General features: G+C 39.3%; 1 protein-coding gene across 2 annotated transcripts in view; it reads left to right on the top strand.

Annotated features, from left to right (window-relative positions):
- LOC105255500 (uncharacterized protein KIAA1522) overlaps positions 1-22,324 on the top strand; it is a 124,947-nt gene that overhangs the window by 74,291 nt on the left and 28,332 nt on the right. For both annotated transcript variants that reach the window (XM_025407510.1, XM_025407511.1), the window contains 3 exons: positions 939-1,165; positions 2,282-2,583; positions 2,841-3,118. In XM_025407510.1, coding sequence (XP_025263295.1) covers positions 939-1,165; positions 2,282-2,583; positions 2,841-3,118 — 807 coding nt within the window. The remainder of the gene's footprint in view (positions 1-938; positions 1,166-2,281; positions 2,584-2,840; positions 3,119-22,324) is intronic.

The raw sequence follows: 22,324 nt of genomic DNA, 5'->3' as shown, positions 1-22,324 counted from the left end.
CAGATGTCAATGCATGCAATATATCGATCGTGATAATCCGTGGCGCGGTGGAAAATGACGTTTTTTATCATAGAAAATAGAGATTTATAATAATAATTATTAATTGTAATTTTTTTATTAATGTTTGTCTCTAGTATTTATTTTTAATTTATTGTAATTAATATTTGTATAAATGCATGTATAAAAGTATAAGAAAAGAATTAGATTCATTAGAACTAGAATATATATTTTTCGATTAATCAATTATTACATTTCTTATCAATTGAATTGAATATTTTTATAATATAAACCTAATAAAATTACTTTCGTAATTTCATGTGAAGGTCGATACTGATGCGTAGCTAAAGTTGTTTTTCTTGTAAGTTGTATTGTTGAAGGTTACATCCTTCAATATTCAAACATGAGACGCGACGGTAGTAAAGATAGTAAGATTATTGTTATTGCGGATAAGAGATGAACAATTCGCAGACGTGCCGATGGCATCTTTACGTGAGGATACTTGAGAGTTCAAATTTTATTAATCGTGTATGCGTCACTTCGCAAAATATATGTATGAATCGAGCAACAGAAGTTGAAAAATTGAAAAAATATAGTAAACTTTTTATAATAAAAAAATAGAGACATTTACACATCAACTATTTGTATAAATATTTGAAATATATTAAATTTACAATAAAATATCGCTTATATATTTTAATTTTTAGTAAAAGAAATGTTTATACATGAAAGCATTAATAATTTGTATCTTTTAATTAAATCAAGTAACATTAAATGTATACTTCCGTTGCACTTGTCCTCATCTTCTGCTAATTAGTACTTCTGTTTATACTCGTTCTTTTTATTGCCGATTAATTGCTCCATATTTCTTTTCTTATTATTACATCCGGTTGCGCATGGTGAGGTCTCGTTTAAAGAAGGGCAATCGTATCACGCTGCAGGTTAAAACAGAACGACTCACGCCTGACAATAACTCGACATCGTCGAGGAGCGTGACGCCTTCTTCGTCGAGTCATCCGGGGACGCCGCCAAATGCTACGCCTTTGGGAGGACCCGAGGGTCCACCGCCACCCCATCACCTCAAGCACATGGAACAGATGATGGGGCGAAATTATAGCGATTTCATGAGAAGTCTCGCCGCCAAATACAACAATGCCAACCCCAATGAGTAAGTCTTCTTCTTTTATTGATTTCTTTGCGATAGAATTATATTTCTCATATTATGAGTATTGCTCGCAGAATTACTATAATAATGATACAACAAAAAATAATATTAATTGCAAAAAAGTCGAAATATAAAACTGTAAAAATGGTTCAAATGATACAAATCAAATAAAAAGCAAAAGAAGATTGGAAATCAAAGACGCAGGTAAAATTATTTATTTTATATATAAGAAGCGCAAAAATATATGTTTAAAATGTACGGTCGACGGCGTTTCGACCCTGCTCCTGGGTCCTTTTCAAAGTCAAATAGGAAAAACATAATATTACTATACATTAATCATAATATATTATTAGTATCACGCATCATTAATCATAATATATTATTATCACGCACCATTACCTGCGTCTTTGGTTCCTAGTCTTCTTTTGCTTAATATTAATTGCAATATGAATATTTTCTGATTTTATTTTCTATTTAATCAATTAAGGATCGACGTATAATTGTTACTTGTTTATCATCTCTCGATTCTACCGTAAAATTTATCTTATATGATTGAAGGAAAATAATTTCACAAAATCGTCTTCAAATATTTTGTCGAAACATGACATGCAGTATATTGACTTTCGTCGATTGATGAAGACCGCGAGATGTTGCGGTAAAAAAATGGAGAGACTTGAAGGCTGAAAATAGATGATTCAAGTGATTAAGATTCGTAAGACGCAGAGTAACCGAGAGATCCGATGTACTCTCGCATAAAACCGGTTGTCCGTTTGCGTCGTACGTTGACTTTCGGCTTTGTAGCTTCTAACACTTGTTGGAAGCAGATCAGATGAATACTTAATTGATCAGTTAAACATCAAACAGATTCTAGCACAGCGATGCTCACTCTCCTTGACATTTGAAGGAGAAAGTTTGATAATTCGCTGCATGTCTGTTTGCATCTTGTCATATTTAATCGGTACGTTCATCGAATTTGGGGATTAGGAAAGAAAAGTATCTCGCATCTCTTCGTCTGACAGTTTATTAGGAATTATAATATATTTTTCTTTCGAATAATTTCAAGAATATTCTAAAAGAGAATAAAAAAAAAGTTAAATTGAGGTCGATTGATTGTTTCAGTTACTTCAGTACGTCAAGGAATGGATATCCTCCGGGCTTAGATCCGAGGTTTCCGGCCTTCAAGACCGCTGCGACGCCATTTGTTGGTCTGATGGCGCCTTTAGGGGCACCGCAACCACCGACTGTCCCGACGACCTCGCCTCTCTCCAACAAAGACCCGAAAGAACAAAAACAGGATAGTCTCTTTGGCAATCCTGTGTTCCCGCCTATGATCGATATGTCTTCTACTCAGGCTCTTCTTCACATGGTGCGCACTGCCAATGCGGCTCAAAACGCAGCTGAATTGGAAACATACCTCAAAGGCAAGTGTCAAAAAAATAAAATATTCTCCGAAAAGTACCGTTTATCCGTCATTCGCAATAATTATTCTCCAATTATTTTTTACTACATGTTCTTAATTATCTAATATTTAAAAGCAATTGAGATATCTTCTTAAGAAAAAATTAATTCTGAAATTAATCAAAGCATACATAAATAAAAAATATTGCGTAGAATCGGTGCCCTTTTTTATCATATATGCCACGTCAATAAACAACATTTCGTTGGATTTGATACGCAGGTGCGAACAAAAGAGACGCGGGAGTGACGAGCCCTTTGGATCTTTCGAGTCCCGGTGGCTTCGCGCCTCGCAAGCGGCAAAGGCCGGAAACAAGGAGATCCGAAAGCGTGTCTCCCAAGCCGAAACCTACCGCGAGACCGATCACACCTCCCCCAGTCAGATGTCCGACGCTCTACGCTCACATGCCCTGCGGCGACGGACAAGCCGTGAATCGCTGGACCATCGAGGATGTCGTCAATTACGTCTCGTCGATCGACATCTGCGCCGAGTACGCACAGGTAAGTCGAGGAAAATTTTTCTTACCTCACGGCGCGATTTTCTGCAACGAAGATGATGTCATTTTTCGTGCATGCAACAAAGCAAAAATTCTAATAGCGCAAGAGAGCGTGCGATTGATTCTCGAATGTTGAAAGCCGACATTTCTCAGTAGATTCCTTCGCGATTATTTCATTCGAGGGAAATATTTCTATAAATTTAAAAGAAAAGAGGTATTTGCGAAAAATAATATAACAATCATCTTTAATAATTTATAACGATTACAAGAGACTCGTTACTCACAAAAAAAAAAATACCGTATAAGATTTCAGTCGTCATGCGTGAAATTCTGTATTGGATATGTGTCCGCTATTTTTAATTGCTTTCGAAAGTCAACCCCGTAATGACGCGCGCGTTACGGTCCATCGCGCAATATCTTCTCGAGGCAGCAAAGCGATCTAGAAGGCTTTGAATGACCTGACATCAGTCAATCCAGACAGTCTGACATTAGCGAGTAGGGAGAGACGGCGCGCCACAACTACGAGAGTTCTATAATGACCCCTCGAAGCTAACGTCGACCCTCCACCCCCTCTCTAGTTTATAGCATCTATACTTTCTCCTCCTGTTCTCTCGCTCCTTCTTTCTTTGAATCTGTTTCTTTTCTCTCTTTATTTCTTTACCGTTTGAAGACGAAATGCGCTCGCAAGCATGATCTCGCTTCTTGCAATGATAGTTTTTATGAAGCGCTTAACATTCTCCATCTCCGGGAAAGCCGTGGGCACGACCGTTGATCCTTGGATGTCCACTGAAATTATTCGCGATCACATACTCATTCGATTTAAACGTTTCCGCTCGTTTTTCTCTATTTAGAAGCGCGTAATTTCGCTAGACAGTAACGACCTTTCGTCGCAAAACTGGGGCGCGGTCCACTTTCTCGGGCCCGTCCTTACTCGCGATCGTCGAGAGCCGTACGATGAATGGTTTCATAATTCGCGATAAAACGGAGAGATGTAATTACCGAGCTGCTGCCTGGTAGACGCAAATTGATTAATTATAGATAACCTGACACGCTTATCTCGCACGTACACGATACGATCTTCTACTTGGCGAATCGACGGTGTCACGGAGCGGGGCCCTCGAACCGCGCCACTCCTCGCCGACTTCGTGACAGAAGTTATTCCTCCGGCTGTCACATCGTTCACTCACACCTGACAGAGAGCAAGAACCATGACTTCACCGCGATAGAAAAATTCCTCATCCGTGTCACGAGAGTCGCAATTTCCTCTCACTTTACTTTGGGAAGTTATTTCGCAATGAGAAGCGAAGATAAATGTGCATTCAGCCTAATAAAAAATATTCCATGATTATTATATGCGTCAATATCACACTGAGAAAAAAATCTGGTTGCATCAATTAGAATTATGGTAGATTCAACCAGTATGTCTTTTGGAAAATGGACATGAATTTCATAAGAGGCTGCTTAATTCATAAAATTATTAACATGACGTCGAGGATGGACATCTATTTTTGCTTCCTCTTAATTTTTTATCGTCGTCAGCTCTAATTTATTGCGTGTGATATTTATAAAATATACGTCGTTTAAAGTATTTTCTTTCGATGGCGAATAATCTTTTTTTCATCAGTAGAATCATCGACAATTTTACTTGAAGCGAAATAAAAGAGAACGATAAGATTTTTATAAATTATTTCGTAAAAGAATCACATTTTTTCATATTTTCTGTGGGAAAACACGAACATATTATATTAACTAACATGTGTTATTTTTGTTTCGGGTAAGCAGAATGTTTTGTGCGGAGACCCGAGAGTGCTCGCTGTTCTCGTGGAAATCGTGGCCAAGGTATATAATACTCGCTATGATCCGATCGCATCGACCAAGTTCGGTAACGTACATCGATGGCCATATTTCTGTCTCTCGAATCTAAAAGCTTATTATATATAGCTTTATATTGTCGGCCGCGTATCCCGAGGAATTCTCACACTTTGGCCGGTACGCCTCGCGATTGCGAGGAAATCTAAAACGAATCGCCATCCGCTGAAAGTGCAGCGCCTAAAGACACGTAGGTTGAAAGATTTACGAGAGCGTTGACCTTTCGCGCTTTAACACAGCCGTTCCGCGTTTCTTTTTTTCCTACAAACACGCATTCATGCAGGTTTGCGCGCGAAATATATCGGCGAAAATAATAATTAATTCAATCATCTACGCGTGGATTAATATCGCAATGTTGCTGCGACTTTCGTAAATATTATAAAAGGGCACTTGAAATATACACTGAGAAAAAAAATCTGGTTGCATCAATTAGAATTCTGGTAGATTCAATCAGTATATCTGTTGGAAAATGGACGAACCAGAATTCTTGTAGGAATTACCAGATGAATCTGATTAATTTCTTCCTGTTAAATTTATCAAATTTTTCTTCCTGTTAAATTTATCAAATTTTCTGGTTAATAATACTAAACTCGCCAGCACCAAGTCTAAAATTTTTTCCATCTAATTTCAAAAGTCTGTTTAATATTCTGAATTCCAACAAGATTATTGGATAAATTCAATCCAGATTATTGAATAAATTTTAAATTCAGTTTGTTAGAAATTAAACTGATAAACAGTGATGCAAGAAGAGGATGCAGCTCAAACACCCACAATCAGAGAGCTAGCGTTCTCTTTCTGGCACTATTGTTTGTAAGAAAAAAAAAATATACTTTGGATTTAATGTTAATATTAGTTCTTTATATACATTTTATGGCAAATAGTAAATACGAGTTAAGTTTAAATACTAATCAAATTCTTATAGTAAAATCTATTAAACGTTCTAGTTATAAAAAATCGAGTCTTACCATGATAACTCGAAATTCTTGTTTGATTTAACCAAAATGTCTTCAATCATACACGTCTTGTTGAGATACAATCAAATGATTTTTCTCAGTGCAGACTTTTGAAAAAAATCTTTGATGATTGAGCACGTCCGATATGCTTATTAATAAGCTCGTTTTAACGAGGGAAATTCACTGATCCGCGTCGAAATGAAATTCGCTCACGTCGCGGTACCCAATTTTGCGGTGTCCTTCGCGAGATAAGAATCGATGCCGCGTCGTCTCGGGGCTCGCATAAAGTCTCGGTGGTATTCTGCGACGAGGTTCACCGAGAAGAGCGGTCCTTGAAGATCTCTCTTATCTATATATGCTCTCATGGTTGGCCCTCGTCATTCTTGAATCGAGTCGACGGCTGATCGAAGCACTCGAGGACCCCTCCGTCCCCTTCCACCGCCGCCCCGGCGTTCGATTACATTCGAGTATTCATGAATATGCATGACGGGAGGTGGGCGCCCGCGCAAAAATTTACGGCCCTGACAGTCTGACGTTTCGAGGACCGCGACTGCGTTCGCGCGAACGAGCATCCGAACGGGGCCTAACGATAGCCGAGGATAATCGAAACTGACGTGCCCCCGGGGACCTCGCTACACTTCTCGAGAGAATCGCTGTTCGAAAGGAATCTTGGTACCGTCGTTCCTCGCTCCTTGTAAGCACATATGCGGAATAAGCGTTGATAATGATTTTGCGAGTGAATTAATGAATTTTTTGTTAGCGATATATTAAAAATATGTATTACAGGTAATACATATAATATTGCGTATATAAGATTCGATCGTGATTAATTACATCGGAAGATAATGTCGTGAAAATGGCGATAATTAATGTGAATGTAAATTAATGATGCAATTTATGCGTTTGTCTGTTATTAATGTTCGATTTAATGCGAATTCATATAACGATCACGCGAATACGCAATATTGGATCGTTAAAATACGTAAAAGTGAAATCTAAATAAATCGTTTAAGGTTCATAAAGCGGAGCCATAATATCCTCTGTGCACGATCGTCAATTACATTTGAATATTTTGCACGTGCAATATTTGATTCCATTATTTCCACGTGAATTTCGAGCGCAAAGAGCACGATCTCGACTCGAGTGGATCTTGGAATTGTGGCATCGATACTAATCTAAAAGGACAGAAAAAAAGATGCCGTCAATTGAACGGCAAGAACGATCCTACCGTAAATCGACTCGAATTATGGCGGTGAACCTTATACCTTACACAATATTATTGTGCGCTTACTTTCGTTCGAGTCAACGATGCGAGACTATCTCGGATAAACGCGAAGATTTATCGCTGCAAAATATTAATAACGGCACTTTTTTTAATTAATACTTACCTTGAGAGTTTATTTTTACAACGATAAATTATTTTTACGAAAAAACTTCGAAACGATCAATTTCACTTTGGCATATTTGTAATTAATGAATTAATAATTAATATGTAATTGTATAATTACATATTAATGAATAAATTACTGAGAAAATCACGTATGACACGCGTTATTAATAGTGCGAGAAATTTTATGTTATTAATCAATCATATATATAATTATTATCAATTATATCAGTTTACCATCAATCATATATAAATTTTATATAGCTAAAGTTTTATTTGTGTAATTTGACAAATATTAAATCAAGTAGTTTCGCAATTTTATTTCGTAAAATTTTGACAGAATCTTCCATGAATGAGAGTGCCAACGCGAAGAGTGAAAGTAATTGATGTATTTGTTTAACGATACACATGGTTGATTGCTAGGGAATGATGGGTACGTAGGTGTAACTTATTGCAACGGGAAGAAATGGAGAATATAAGAGATTCCGTGGGCCCGAAAGACTCGAACGAGGGGTTAAAGCAACCGCTGCACACATAAGCGCGACCGCGCGTCGAGGCTGACATAAGATCGTTCCATCCCGGATCGTTAGAAAGTCATGAATGTGAATCGACCTGGTCTATATGTCTTCAGTGATGCGACGCACACGAAGGATACAGTGTCCTCACGTCCCACGCACGCTCCTCCTCGTCGCGTCCGTTTGTCGCTAGCCTTTTATCGATCCGATACTTGTCTATTCAGAATCAATCTTTAATTATGCTTTAATCAAGCGTTCCTCGATTTTAGAAATTCCAATTACTCGACATTGATCGAAAGTATCTTTTATTTAATTTAATTAATTAATTTAATTAATTTTATTTTATTTAAATTTTTTAAATTAATTAATTTTATTAATTTTATTTTGATGGAAAGCTTGCTTGGGTCTAGTCATGAGATGTCGAAGACTTATTAATCATCCGCTATCGTGATATTTTTCTCACTTTGTGGCTGTTTAAAAATTATCTCATGTGTTTCCAAGAGACGATGAGGGTCGCGAACCATCATGTATTATGTGCCACTCATATCGATGAGAAAAAAGTGTGATAAATTTAAAGACGTTCCTTCGGAGATGTCGAATTGCGCAAGAACTTCCCGACCCAACTCTGCGCGGCAAATCCTATTTATCGCGTTTACTCGCGCTAACAACGCGCACGAAGCGTGCCGCGCTTCGCAATCGGAGCCATCGAGCCATCCTTTCGATGGATGGATCTCTTTTCCCAACTCAGGACGTATATATACTACGCAGCGTGTGCGGCTAGACCACAAGAGCGCGGACTTTCTAACGATTCGGCGCGAGGCATGATCTGACCCGGTCCGACCTCTCGTTCTCGCCGGCTGGAACCAACGTGTAGCACCTTCACACACGTAAGCGCCTCCTGGCACCGGTCAATTAATCATTAATAGGCGCTAATACCCGCCGCGTATCGCGTCGATTACGAACGTGCGCGCGTCGAATGATGCGGGACGTTCTCGTTCCAGATTCCTGCGGCTTCGAGTCGAAACGCTTCCTTCTATGTCGATCAATCTATAATTCCGTCGGCCACGCTCGATTCGCGCCGAGGGTTGCCTCGACATGGACGTCGGATATGTTTGGGAAAGGATTGTATGATGTTTCTATGATGGATGATCGATGAAGCTAGAGATCATTAAAAATGACTGTATTGTTGCGCGGATCGATTCGATGCTTCCCGTACAGATTGCTCTCGTCGGCTACGGGTTTCTTTTTCAATTAAGATTGCGTCTATCGCAATCTCTCAATTTTCATGTGAAAAATTTGAGTGGGAACCAGGCTGTAAAAATAAAAAATTATCCACGTCGGTCTAATCGAGTTACAACTGAATGATGCAAGATTCTATCGTTTTCGATTAATAGTCGCAATCTCTTCTCGATGTATATAATTATTAATGCTTTTTGCACAAACATCAGCACTTTATTTACCGATAAAGATAGTTTAAAGAATTAATTAAGTGCATTACAAGTACATTTACACCAAGCGCGCGGCAACTGTCGATTTTAAACAGTGATATCGTGGCAGCAAAATTACTTTTGCGCGCTGATTGTACGGTACACTTGCATCTAAGTATCTATAATGATAGCTCTGCGAGTAGTTATACGTGGCCATTTACAGATATTTACGAAATTAATGATGAAAAACGTGTCTACTGACGCTAATGCCCATATTACTCACGTGCAGATTGTTCCAGATATTTATGATTGTAGTTATTTCGCCATATGATATCGACGAATCGCGTCTATAACGGTCCGTATTCGACTTGTGGCGAACTATGTCGGCATGAATATTAGAAAGCAATACATCGTCGCAAAAAGCTAAACAATTTATAGGTTTTCGATGCCTCTAAATCAATATGACTCTTACCCTTACTTTGAATTACGTGGATGAAATATTTATTATTGAAATTTATTATTTATTATTATATATCATTTATTTTTTATTATTTATTTATTACGAAATTTTCATACATTAATGATAAATATAATTATATATTTATCAGATATTTATTTTTTTTATTCAATAATATTGAAAGCAAAGAAAATGATAATGAAAATCGATATCTAATACTCCATCTGGAACGAAGTAACGTTTCATAAATTCATGTACGTCGTCTGGCAATTAACAATCTCAATTATTCGACAATTAACGATATACATTTCCATTCTCGGACGAATAAATCCGAATTTGCTACGGCGAACGCAAATCATACTTAGAAAGTAGCCTTTTATCGTGGGCAGTGGACAAAGCGCCCGAGGGTTTTCACGGAATCATTGCGATCCGTCGATCGATTTAATGATCGGTCACGTGGTCAGCGTCTACTAATCGCCAGAACGTTAATTAACCTGGGGGCCACGTGCGCGCTTTCTCCTGCATTCTATAATAGGCGTGCAGGAGCGCGCAAACATGTCTACATGAACGTGAACTCGGAGAGACACACATGTTTTTATTTGGGCTTAACACCGTTTTTCTTCATCCGGCAGATCGCTACCGTTTAGAAGCATATACGGACTCGATAATCGCCAACAAGCCTCAGCTTCTATGATTTATCTATGATTTTTTTTTTCATAGAAATATTTCGAGGCGTCTTTATCAAACGTGTACTTGTCAGAAACGATAAAGCGAAGGCAGGAAATGCTTTCAGTCATATTTCAATTTTACAGTTTTCCAATTTAATCACTGTGAAAGAAATATAAACGTCATAATCACAATAAGCATCCATCAAACTGTCAATTTATGAAAAAAATGAAAAGGCGTTCTACTCGTAAAAACGAAACGGTATATGACCTCGCTTTTAGTGACATCACAAGCTATTACACAATCTGAGCGATATCTGAATCGTAATACGTTACATTCCCTTAATCATCTGTGCGATCTACACAGAAAAAAAATAAGTGTCAAATCAAAACTTATATACTTATAACGCGTTCATCGTTTCGTATATACGCAACAATTTATAATCTTCTTAGGAGAATTTAATAATTTTAAATTTCAACAATATTATAGTCTTATTTTAATATTGTCAAGAACATATAATTATTTAATTCTACTTTAAGAAAATTATAATCTTTGATTTAAAAATGTTATTTTCTAACATTGTTTCTTTTCCGTTCAAGAAAATTAAATCTTAAATCACAAGAATATATTTTTCTCGATTGAACTATATAAAATGGCTTCATTCAAGTAAGCAATTATTCAAGCAATTATATTTTTCTTTAATTAACGCAATATAGTCTCATTTCAAGAGTTTCACGTTAAAACTAAATATATTTTCAAAATAAGAATGTCCTTTTTTTCTGTGTAGCAACGCGTTTATTTCACTTTTTCCCATTTTTTTCGCGCTTCTCTTTTTTCTGATTTTCATGCACTTGTCTTTACCAATCCGAGTTTGCAGTCGCTCACGTTGCGGTCGTCGAACCCTTCCGGCGTTACCACATATTCCCGACTAGTTAAGGCTGCCCGCATCCTACAGGCTGTTACGGACATTGTAATCGCCAGACGGTCGCTAACAACGAGGGAAAGACGATGTGTACGATGTGCACGCAGAGTGTATCGACAGCTGCTCGCTCTCCAAAGTCGAGCTGTAATCAATGTCTTATTGACTCTCGTGGCGTGTCTTCGCCGAGCTGTAGTAAGTCTTGCCCTTCTTCAGCGATCGGTATATCTCTTTCGGCTACCAATCTCGTTAGCGCACGCTCGCATGAACAATGTCGAGAGCGATTGAATTAAGGATAATGTATGTCAGCGGTTAAGTCGTTCACCAGGAAAGTGCTCGTCGATGATAATGTTAGAGCCTGGATATATTGATGATAATTCTAGTTGACTCGAGTCCACTAGAATTAATCACCTCGAATTTTTACAATGCCTAATTATTCTACGAAGCGAGCACGATCGTTGTGCAATAATTATTTAATAGCGCATAATGAGGATTAATCGAGCATCGATAGAAATGTTAAGACCGTTCTCTGTCTCGCGATGCGTAGAGATGTTCGTCGAGCAATAACACGACACACGCACGGAATATTGATTGAAATCTCGCATTGTCATAATATTGCTTTAGATTTACGGAGCACAGATCCTACGATAACGTCCGCGATTGTATCTTTATGCGCCGGTTTCTCCTCAAGATCAAAGATCGGCAACGCCGGATGTCTCGGCGTGATATCGCCGACTCTATCGATTGATTCCCGCGCAGCTCGTTAGGGCTATGACTAATTATACCTCGTTATAGGTCAATGCTTAATTACACCGCGGGTGAGATTCCACCTCCGCTTTCGGTCTTATCGCCTTCGTGATCTTAGAAGCAACAGGTTCTCCCGCGGCCGCTGCCTCGATTTTATGCACGAACACCATAATTCCTGCTCCGAATATCGTTGAACTCCCGCGACCCCCCGCATTCATGTGCCACGAGCGATGTAACGAGAATTACCAATTTATATTTATACATGCACCGTCGGCGTATGAGCATAATTAATCGAGTGGTAAACGAAATTAATGCCCCCGCTAAATTTCAAGTTGCACGAGCTGTCTTTTAGTTGACATTACGGCCGATGAAAAGGGAAAAGACAGGCAAAAGTGAAATACCGGCTGAGGAATATTAATGAGCGAGAAAGAAAATAATAGTTCTCTCAAGTGTGTTAACTGTGAGAAGACTAATAGCGGGATTATTCTTCTCTAATTTGCAAAAAAATACAGACGGCCTCGGGTATACACAAGTCTGTTTGATCAGGAAATAAATTGCACAAACTTTGCATAAAGCCCGAGAGAAAGAGAGAAAGCGCATAAAGTCATAAATGATCTTTAAATGGCACGTCCTTGCATAGACGGATGCGCTCTCGGTTTCATTAAATTCCTATCAACCATTCTTCAGGCATTTTTAGTCTTTTGCGCAAACACGCGTACATGATTATCCGCATTTTTACAAACGTGAAGTCCATCTCCGCGATCATTTCCTCTGCGCAAAGTATTTTAAGATATAATTAATTTTATTTTTTTGAACAAATAGAATTTTCCTCGGGGCGAAAATAATGTTTAAAAATGTCAACTCTACAGATTTTCTCAATTTATATACAGGGTATCACTTAATTGGCGCCCATTATTTATATAGCCATATTCCTCGTGGAAAACTGAGTCGAAATTAAAAATCATATTTCTTCCGTTAAAAGCGTTTCCTTAAAGAAAATTTCGTCGAGGAAGCTAAAGGTCGGTGCTTATTGGCGCAACTTTACTCAATAATTACGGCTTTATTAAGCATTATAGAAAAAGATGATTCAGGACTTTTCGACTTTTCAGTTTTAAGTGACACCCTGTATATTTGTAAATTTCTTCCATATAGATGTACTCGTGTAGAAATACCGTTAGGGATATGTTCGTGTGTATTTTTCGAAATCAACGCGTTCACGCGTTATACGGTAGCGCGATTTCTCGACTTTATGAAATTCCATCCTGCCCGTAAATTCTACCTGCGGACGGAGCGAGCACGTGTTACGCGCGTACCTGCGTTTCCCCGAAGCGGATTCGCTTCGCCTCGTTCGCCGCGTATCTTGTTATCGTTTAAGGCTGATTACGAAACGCGGTAGGCGCGCGGGTTGCTTTGAGAAGATGATTGCGCGATGATGAGGTCTGGAATCATGAAACATCGGCGACATGATCGTCACGGCCGACTCCATTTCCCTCTCTTTCTCCTTCTCGTTTCAAGCATCGACGACGAACGAATCATTTCTACGCGTCCCTTTCCCTCTCCCCCCTTGGAGTTAACAGCTTGATGAATGAGCGGCCCTCCATTTTCCTCCTCCCGCTTTCTCCGATACTCCCTCGTAATCGCTCGGGTGGCAGATCTGGGTTGCTAGCACTTACGTCATTCGGCCGCGCAATCCTCCTTCAAGAGAGTTCGTAAGGTCCCTCTTCCTCCTGAAGGAACACGAGACTCGGGTCGCCCGCGGGACTGTTCATCTCGCTCGATTCACGTCGATCATCGGCAACAAAGTGCCACGCGAGCGAGGCTGCTCTCACCTTTTCCCGTGAGCGTGCACTTACGACACGCTCATTATAATCGATTCGGAGATCTCGCTCTCGTAAGGTATCGACCGGATAATTCGAGGCGACGTGTGTCGCTCGCTTCGCGGATCTCGCCTCAATTATTTATGATTGATTTATATTTTAATTTCATGAAGGTCCTCTCATGCGCGAGAACATGCAACGAATATCATGTTAATCGATGAACATGAGATCGTAAATTTTCTCGAGACATCTCTCCGTCGTTTCGCGAAAGCTCATTGATCTTGACCAGCTGGCTCGTTTTAACGCAAACTGAAAGTGCGGCGAGAGGACAGCTTCTCCTTTAAAGGACCCGCATGCTGCTCGTCTTACCCCATCTCCCGTACGCATCGGCACGTTCGTTCTATCTGTCGTGTTAAAACGCATCTCGTGCATTCACGTCTTCCCCCGTCTTTCTCCTCTAGTTGCACGCTTCTCGGACATTATAGGCAGTTGGCATTTTTAATGTACCCTTGACAAACTGAAGGTTTTTACTTCTCCAAGATGTCTTCTCCCTGGAAAAAGCATGAAAATATTTTTCAAATATTCTTTCCATCTGGAATTTTTTGAGGAAAAATACCTGGAAGGTTAGATAATTTTTTGCAAGATTTAAATAGACACCCTGGGAGGATGTCGCAAAACGAGTAGTCGATCTGTACAAAGTATGGAGATGCGATTAGTCAGGAAGCCTCTGTAATGGGCATCGTTAGCCGTTCGGGATAAAAAAGAGAAGAGAAACGTCCCTAGCCCAACTCGGGTTGTCTAACGCAAGTCGACGAGAGGCTGACGAGGATACGTCGCAGAGTATATCGCTCGCATCTCGTCCGGCAAACGGCCAGCGCGCGGATAAAGAGTGTCCTGGCTAATCGTTCTACGATCGTCATCCGCTTTTACCCCCCTTTCGCGGCGCAAAATATATGGCGAACGAGGAAGCCGTCAATCGCTTTAGATGAAAACGACACAACGTAAGACCTTTAATGAGCGCTTAGCTACGTTTCTTGTTACGTCCTCTGGAATCCACGCTGTTCCTACTTTTTCTTCATCAGTTTGATGATTTTTCCGACTTTTGTTACGTAATACTAGTTCCTTATGGAAATTTCAAAGAGGATGATTAATTAAATATCGAAAATATTTTAATTTTATAGTCGATTAATGTCCCATAAATTTCACGCGTGCAAAGATATTCTGTTAAATGTTCAATAACCACGAGAGGCGTAAAAGGATTTTATTGATCTCACCTTTGACAGGATGATATTGATATAAATTGATGTCGTTAAGATATCTCGAAGAAATTGCCGCCGCCGAAAATATTACCGTTTATCGTGTGCCCGACGTTCTCCTTCTCTTAATCGATCCGACCTGTCGTTATGTCCAGGAGATCAGAAGTGGGTCGTGATACGGGCGCGGTAGCCAGTCACGGCGGAGGTAAGGTAAGGTAAGGCGAAGTTAGGTGGGGTACGCACGATCTCATTCCCTGCACGAGGGTAATGATAATTAATCCACCGGGGACCGCTCCTTTCAGCTCGACCACGCCAACGGTCAACGTCGGGCAACACGCCGGCCGTGTTGTTCCTCCATCTCGTTCGACCGCGTACCTATTTCTCTCCCCTTCCACCTTGCCTCCGACCCAGCCGCTCTTTTCTTCCCATTAACCAATTAATAACGTCACCTAGTCCGGCGTTACCGTTCCGGTTCTCCTCACCGCGTTGACCCTGACGAACGGTACCTGCGAGCTAGGTCGGGTTCGAAGAACCCTCGGATTAGGCGATTATAACCCTCGAGGACGCAATCTTTGGGGAATCGTTGATGATATTCAAGATTAAGAGCCCTATCGATGCGTTAAAAAATTGACGATTATGAAATCTGATAATCGCTGCATGTATAAAAATATCTTCATTTATTACTTATTGTTCACTGAGGAAAAAATCTGGTTGCATTAATTAGAATTCTGGTAGGTTCAATCAGTATGTCTGTTGGAAAATGGACGAACCAGAATTCTTGTAGGAATTATCAGACGAATCTGATTAATTTCTTCCTGTTAAATTTAGCAAATTTTCTGGTTAATAATACTAAATTTGCCAGCACCAAGTCGTCGAATTGTTTCCATCTAATCGCAAAAGTATGTTTAATATTCTGAATTCCAACAAGATTATTGGATAAATTTAATTCAGATTATTGAATAAATTATTTTAAATTTAGTTTGTTAGAAATTAAACTGATAAACAGTGATGCAAGAAGAGGATGCAGCTCAAACACACAATCAGAGAGCTAGCGTCCTCTTTCTGGCACTACTGCTCGTAAGAAAAAAAATATACTTTGGATTTAATGTTAATACTAGTTCTTTATATATATTTATGGCAAATATTGAATACGAGTTAAGTTGAGAAGCAAGCAAAGAAATTAACGTAACAAGAAATTTTATAGATCCAACCAGAAAATAAATCTATTAAATGTTCTAGTTACAAAAAATCGAGTCTTATCCTGATAATTAGAAATTCTTGTTTGATTTATAACCAAAATGCCTTCAATCGTCTTGTTGGTACAATCAAACGATTTTTCTCAGTGTTTTATTTATCTATATAGACTTTGATAATCAAAAAGCTTCACTGATTGTGATTTTGCTTTTCTGTAACAAAAGATCGCATTTTTAAAATAATTTAAATAAATTTAAAGAAAATTTTTTTCAAAAAGATCCTCGAGATGCAGGCTTCTCTTCTCTGATCTTGAAGAGACGTGCCATTATTGCATGCAAGAATTATCGATCGTCTATTCCTAATCGCTTGCAATTCCCCAACGCGAGTATACACATAATTAAATTTCTTCGTCGTGCATGAAAATCACCTCGAAGGCAGGCGCCTAGAAACAATTTCCTCGCCGCAGCCTCGAGCGACTATCGCGAACGTGTTGCGCGATAGTGAATAATTATTTGTAGATTACAACTGTATCTTTCCGACTACAGATCGATGGTGATAGATACTTCTTCTACCGGGCAGAGAGTGCTTTATCTCACCTCTCGTAACACGCCTCGTGGGAGATGGCGAGCGTAATGTCACGCCTGGCAATGACTGTACAATTAACTTGGCGTTACTCGCGATCCAATGCCATTTTTCCATATGTAATTTTCTTCCGAGAATTTTCCCAAGATCGTGGGACGAGTGTGTTAATATAATTGCATTACGTTCTCTTTATTGTTTCTCACTCGCCTTTGTCTTTCGTCGCTTGAACAGTAATCACGACATTGGCTCACGTTGCGTTAACATAAATGAATGTCCTTTTAACTTCTCGATAGGTGAGCGATTTAAGTTATCATTTGATTTATACACAGAAAAAAGGACATGCTTGTTTTGAAAATATATTTAATCTCAACATGAAAATCTTAAAATGAAATTATATTGCGTTAATTAAAGAAAAATATAATTGCTTAGTTGAATGAAGCCATTTTATATAGTTCAATCGAGAAAAATATATTCTTGTGATTTAAGATTTAATTTTCTTGAATAGAAAAGAAACAATGTTGAATAGAAAATAACATTTTTAAATCAACGATTATAATTTTTTTAAAGTAAAATTAAATAGTTACATATTCTTGGGGTGACAATTACAATATTAAAATAAGACTATAATATTGTTGAAATTTAAAATTATTAAATTCTTCTAAGAAAATTATAAATTGTTGCGTATATACGAAACAATGATTGCGTTAGTTTAAGTATATAAGTTTTGATTTGACACTTATTTTTTTTTTGTGTATAATCGCGCGTATTCTTCTCATCCTAAATATTTCCATTCGCAATCTGCCGATGTATACGCGATTGTTTCGTAAAGCGTGTTTTTAATAGAACGCGTCATCTCGTGTTTAAATATCCCTCTATCGCAATCTTAACCGGATTATTAATCTCCGTCCGACATGCGCGGTCTCGAATCTCACGATTGTACCAGATTGGAGTAGATGCTGTTGTTCGAGACCGCGTTGCTTCACGACGAGAATCAATCATATCGTTTGTGCATAGGATTTTACTAATTACATAACCGTTAAATAACCAAGTTAATATTGCGCGAAGACAAGGAAGAAAATTGAAGAAAATACATGTGTATTTTTATCGGACAAGTCCTATTTATTCACAAAATTACAATAGAAGACAATAGTTAATTGGATGCGAAATTACTCGTTTTATTAACCCATTCAGACCTGAATTTTTTCTGTAAAAAATTATTGAATTAATTTTTATTGACGCTAATATATTTTTTTTCTGCCGAGAGATCCCAGGGAAACTATTTCTAAAAAATAACTATTTCACATGATTTTAAAGTTTTTGAATGGGTTAAGACAAGGAAATATTTCTTCCATTCGTCTGCGATCGCTCTTCTGGTGCGTATTCGCCGCTGGTAGTAGACATTGTCATAAGCGGTTGAGACGAGCCAAGTCTCGGACCGAATGGATGGCCTCTCCGCCTCCGAGTGTGCCGAAGATTTATTGCTGGCGCGAGATACGTTTGCAGACTTTCCCAGAAAGACGTAACCAGACCGACGCGGCGGCGGAACCGCAAACCAGTCGATGCCTCTCTCGCTTTGTTTCTCCCACATCCGAGGGATCCTCTCGTCCCGCTGTCGTGCGATATGCTTACCGCGAGATTTATCGCCAGCCGAAAACGTGCATACGAGAGGTATACACGTGTATCGGCGTTTTTGCACATGTACGGTAATGATGAATAACATCACCGTCGGTCATGAATACACGAGCGGTCATGAAACATAGACTATTCCCGAGTCACGCTTCAGATCACTCGTGTCGTCTTTCACGGCTCGTACGAACGCCACACGTCCAAGTCCACAAAGTGATGCTGCCTCGCGTTGTTACGAAAACAATCAGATAATCGCGATAGCAACTGAATTTATGCAGTAGAGTGCAGTGCTCGAGTCAACAATCGCATGATTTCGCTCGCAATCGCCGCATCCCCGTTGTGTCGAAATTGTAACACGTGTTGACGATGAGCGACACGAATTTCTCAAGCCAATTGCAGTTTGTGTCTTTATTCGCGGATAAGAAATGGCGAGATTATGCTTCGAGAAATGCTGATACCACTTTGTTACTTGTATAAATAATTTTGCGACATTAAGTTCTACATAGATTTCATCAGTTTCACGTGACATGTCGCAATCATGACGGAGAGTACACTTTTTTTCTCTTTTGTTGATGAATTTTGCCATAAATAATCTCAAGAATTGACAAAATTAATTAAATTAATAATATAATAAATTAATAATTAATTATAATAATTATAATATGTAAGATATGAATTTGTCGCGTTATTTTATTAGTTAGTCGAGTATTTGCCTTTGTCTCCGACTTTTGGAATGTCGTGGTGTGATAAAGATCTGATTATAAATTAAAAATAAATAATTTATCACGGTTTATAACTTGCTCGCGTTTTAATCGTTCTCTACTTAAGGATGTTTTGTAGATATTTTCAAAATATTGAGAGTTTAATGAAAATTGTACAGAATGTCCTTACATATGTTTAAAATCTTCGGTACAATTTTTAAATCGATTCACTAAAGCGTTTACAAGTTAAAAGGATTTTAATTTGCACCAAATTAACATGTGTTGTTATGGGAAATGTAACCACGTCGATTCAAATGACAAAAACACTTGGAAATAATATTCAGAATTTGTTTAAAATTTGCAAGAGTTTAGATACAGAGGAAATATTTCAAATAATTGTATACAAGTACTAACTGGTTTAATGGTTCGATTAACAAAATTCGGAATATTTCAGTAAAAACGCAATAAATATTAAAAAATACATCTCAGTTAAGATCAAAAATATTCCACACAATTTTTCATACTCAAAATACACCAAAAGTGGATATTGGTTAATATTGATTTAAATTAACCAATTTTACAAATAATAAATTAATTAAAGTAAATTAATAATAATTCGACAATTCATATATTTAAAGAATGAATAAAAACGTGTAATTATGAATCACATCGTTAACAGGATAGCAATCTCAGATTTATCTCATCATCTCAATTGTTTAGATTGAGATCTGGTCGATTTTTAACCCTTGGTTGGCGAAACAAAAATTGAATAACCCCTCGAAGCGTTTTGTGCGAGGATTGCTCGAGAGGCAAATTAGCGATCAGTTGTGTGATTTATTTTTGGAAATAGCTACTTTCGCGGAGATAAGGACGGCGAGAGCGTAGGAAAACCGACCGACACGAATTCTGGCCAAGTTTCGTGCCCGGAAGGAACGTCTACGATGGTTGCACGTATTTTAGGAAGGCCTGAGAACCGGTCGCTCCCTTGTTTCGCTCTTTTCTTGGCAGGAAGGGAGCCTAGCATCATCCTTCGAAGATAATGAAATGATTTAGCAGGGGAGAAAGATACGCGCGTGGCCAAGGGCAGTCGTTTCAAGCAGGAGGAGATGTACCGTTCGTTTTAACCCTTTCGCATGGATGGAAGTCATCTCGCTAGCCAGAACATTACTTATCCAACACTGGACGATATATCTCGTTTGTGCGTGTCTTTACGTTAAAAATATCTCTATCAAAAAATTACAGACACAATTATGATGAAACATACGCGTACAAGTCTTGAGCCTTCGGTCCAGCGCTTTTGAGCCGCGCCGTACAATAAGAACGCGTCCGTCGGTCCAGCATCGGTCGGATGCTGCCGGCGGGGACAATTACGCAGATGTGTGCCTTGTGAGAGGAGCAGAAGAGGAGGACGCGCAAAAGCGTGTGGCGTGCAAGGGTCGATTCCCTCTCTTCGGCTCACTCGCGCCTCTCTCGCAGTCGCGCGTGCGTGTTCGTAGACACACCTACATAATGTAATCCCATCCCCTGCATCCGGAATTAGTATGCACTTGGACGAGCCGAGATCATGTGCGTGCACGTTGAGCCGGCATCATCCCTCTTTGCCCTCCCTCCCCGCGCGAGCACACGTGTGCGTCTCGTATGGACGCGAGGAAGAAGAAGGAGAAGAAGAGGAGGATGATCCAGGGGGTGGCAAGCCGGTATAGGAGCGATGGGAGGGGGACAGGACGAGAGAGAGGCAGAAGTGATTACAGAGCGCGAGCCTCTGGTTGCCCCCGGCGCGTGCGTCCAGATCCGACCATCCTCTGCTTCCCCCCTCGTCTTCCCGTGCAATCCACCCGATTTCACCTTTCCTGGAACACGGCCCCCGGGGGATACCGTTGGATTTCAGCGCGCCGGTATCCAGGAACGTTAAGGCCGACACGCTGAAAGTAGGATGCCTGACTCTCCTCGTCAGACGGCTTCAAGGACCTTTGCCAGCTTCCACGTTGGTTCTTGCGATAATTCGAAACAATGCGCGACTATTCGCGGCAGGTTTAGTTTGAATGACAATTTTGTACCCTTGTCTTTCCGCTTGGGAAATCCGCGGAGGCCGAGCAGCTCGATTTTCTAAAGAAATTGGACGTGGCGCTACAAAGAGTTGGGTTGGTCGTACGCCGACAGGGAGTGAACGGTACTCGTAAAAACAATGATTGACCTTAATGGGCAATAAGAAACGCGGTGCCGCATGAGATAAGAGAAAATGAGCAGCAATTAACGTCGGGATCGGTTACGAACACGCGACAACCGCTCGTTTGTGGTTTGCGTTATTTCCGATATGACGGACGACCATGTTAAGGACGAAATTGAGATCCGATTAGAAATGAGACGCGGGAAAATCGTGACCGATTTCCCTGGCGGTTGTCGCAACTTTGCAAGCGAGAGAAATGCAAATTTACTACGAAATTTAGAAATTGCTCGATCTAGGAAATTTATTTCATTTCTCTTGCTTAGTGATATCCTCGTTTTTATTCTTCTTCAAAGTCCTGTATTAAAAATTTTTACATTTAACATTTTCTTACGGTAATTTTTAACGATAGCTATTATACTGTGAATAGTATTTCGCTCATGGAATTGCGGGATTGTCCATAGTTGGAGTGAAAACGCGAAATCATAGCGATAGCAATTAAGCGGCCGACGAGTCGCGAATTCGCAGCCTCCGAGCGTCTCCTCGCTCAGGAAATAAACGCTTTGCTTCATCTCGAAGACGCCAGGCTAGTATTCACACTGAACTTTCACCGCAATTAAACTAAAAGCGCAATTTCCGCCGCGACTGCGTTCACTCCTACTAGGGTTAATAGTCGCGCGCGATATCACGCGCGAATGTAATTCGCGTCTACTAGAATCGGATTAAAACTTGTATATTGTGACAAAAAAATGTAACATCTTTGTGAGAATTTTTTAAAAATTATTTTTCAAAATAATATTTAGTTAATGAAGGAGATTGTCGAGAGATTTTGAAATTATTAGAGAAAAAAAGAGATTATATATATCGTAGAGATGTGTCGCGTATTTTAATTTAAAATTTTTGGAAAATTCAACATATATGTGTGCGTGT

Source organism: Camponotus floridanus, unplaced genomic scaffold (genome assembly GCF_003227725.1).
Source record: "Camponotus floridanus strain SB8 unplaced genomic scaffold, Cflo_v7.5 scaffold18, whole genome shotgun sequence".
Taxonomy (NCBI): Eukaryota; Metazoa; Arthropoda; class Insecta; order Hymenoptera; family Formicidae; genus Camponotus; species Camponotus floridanus.
This window is presented reverse-complemented; position numbering and strand designations above follow the sequence as displayed.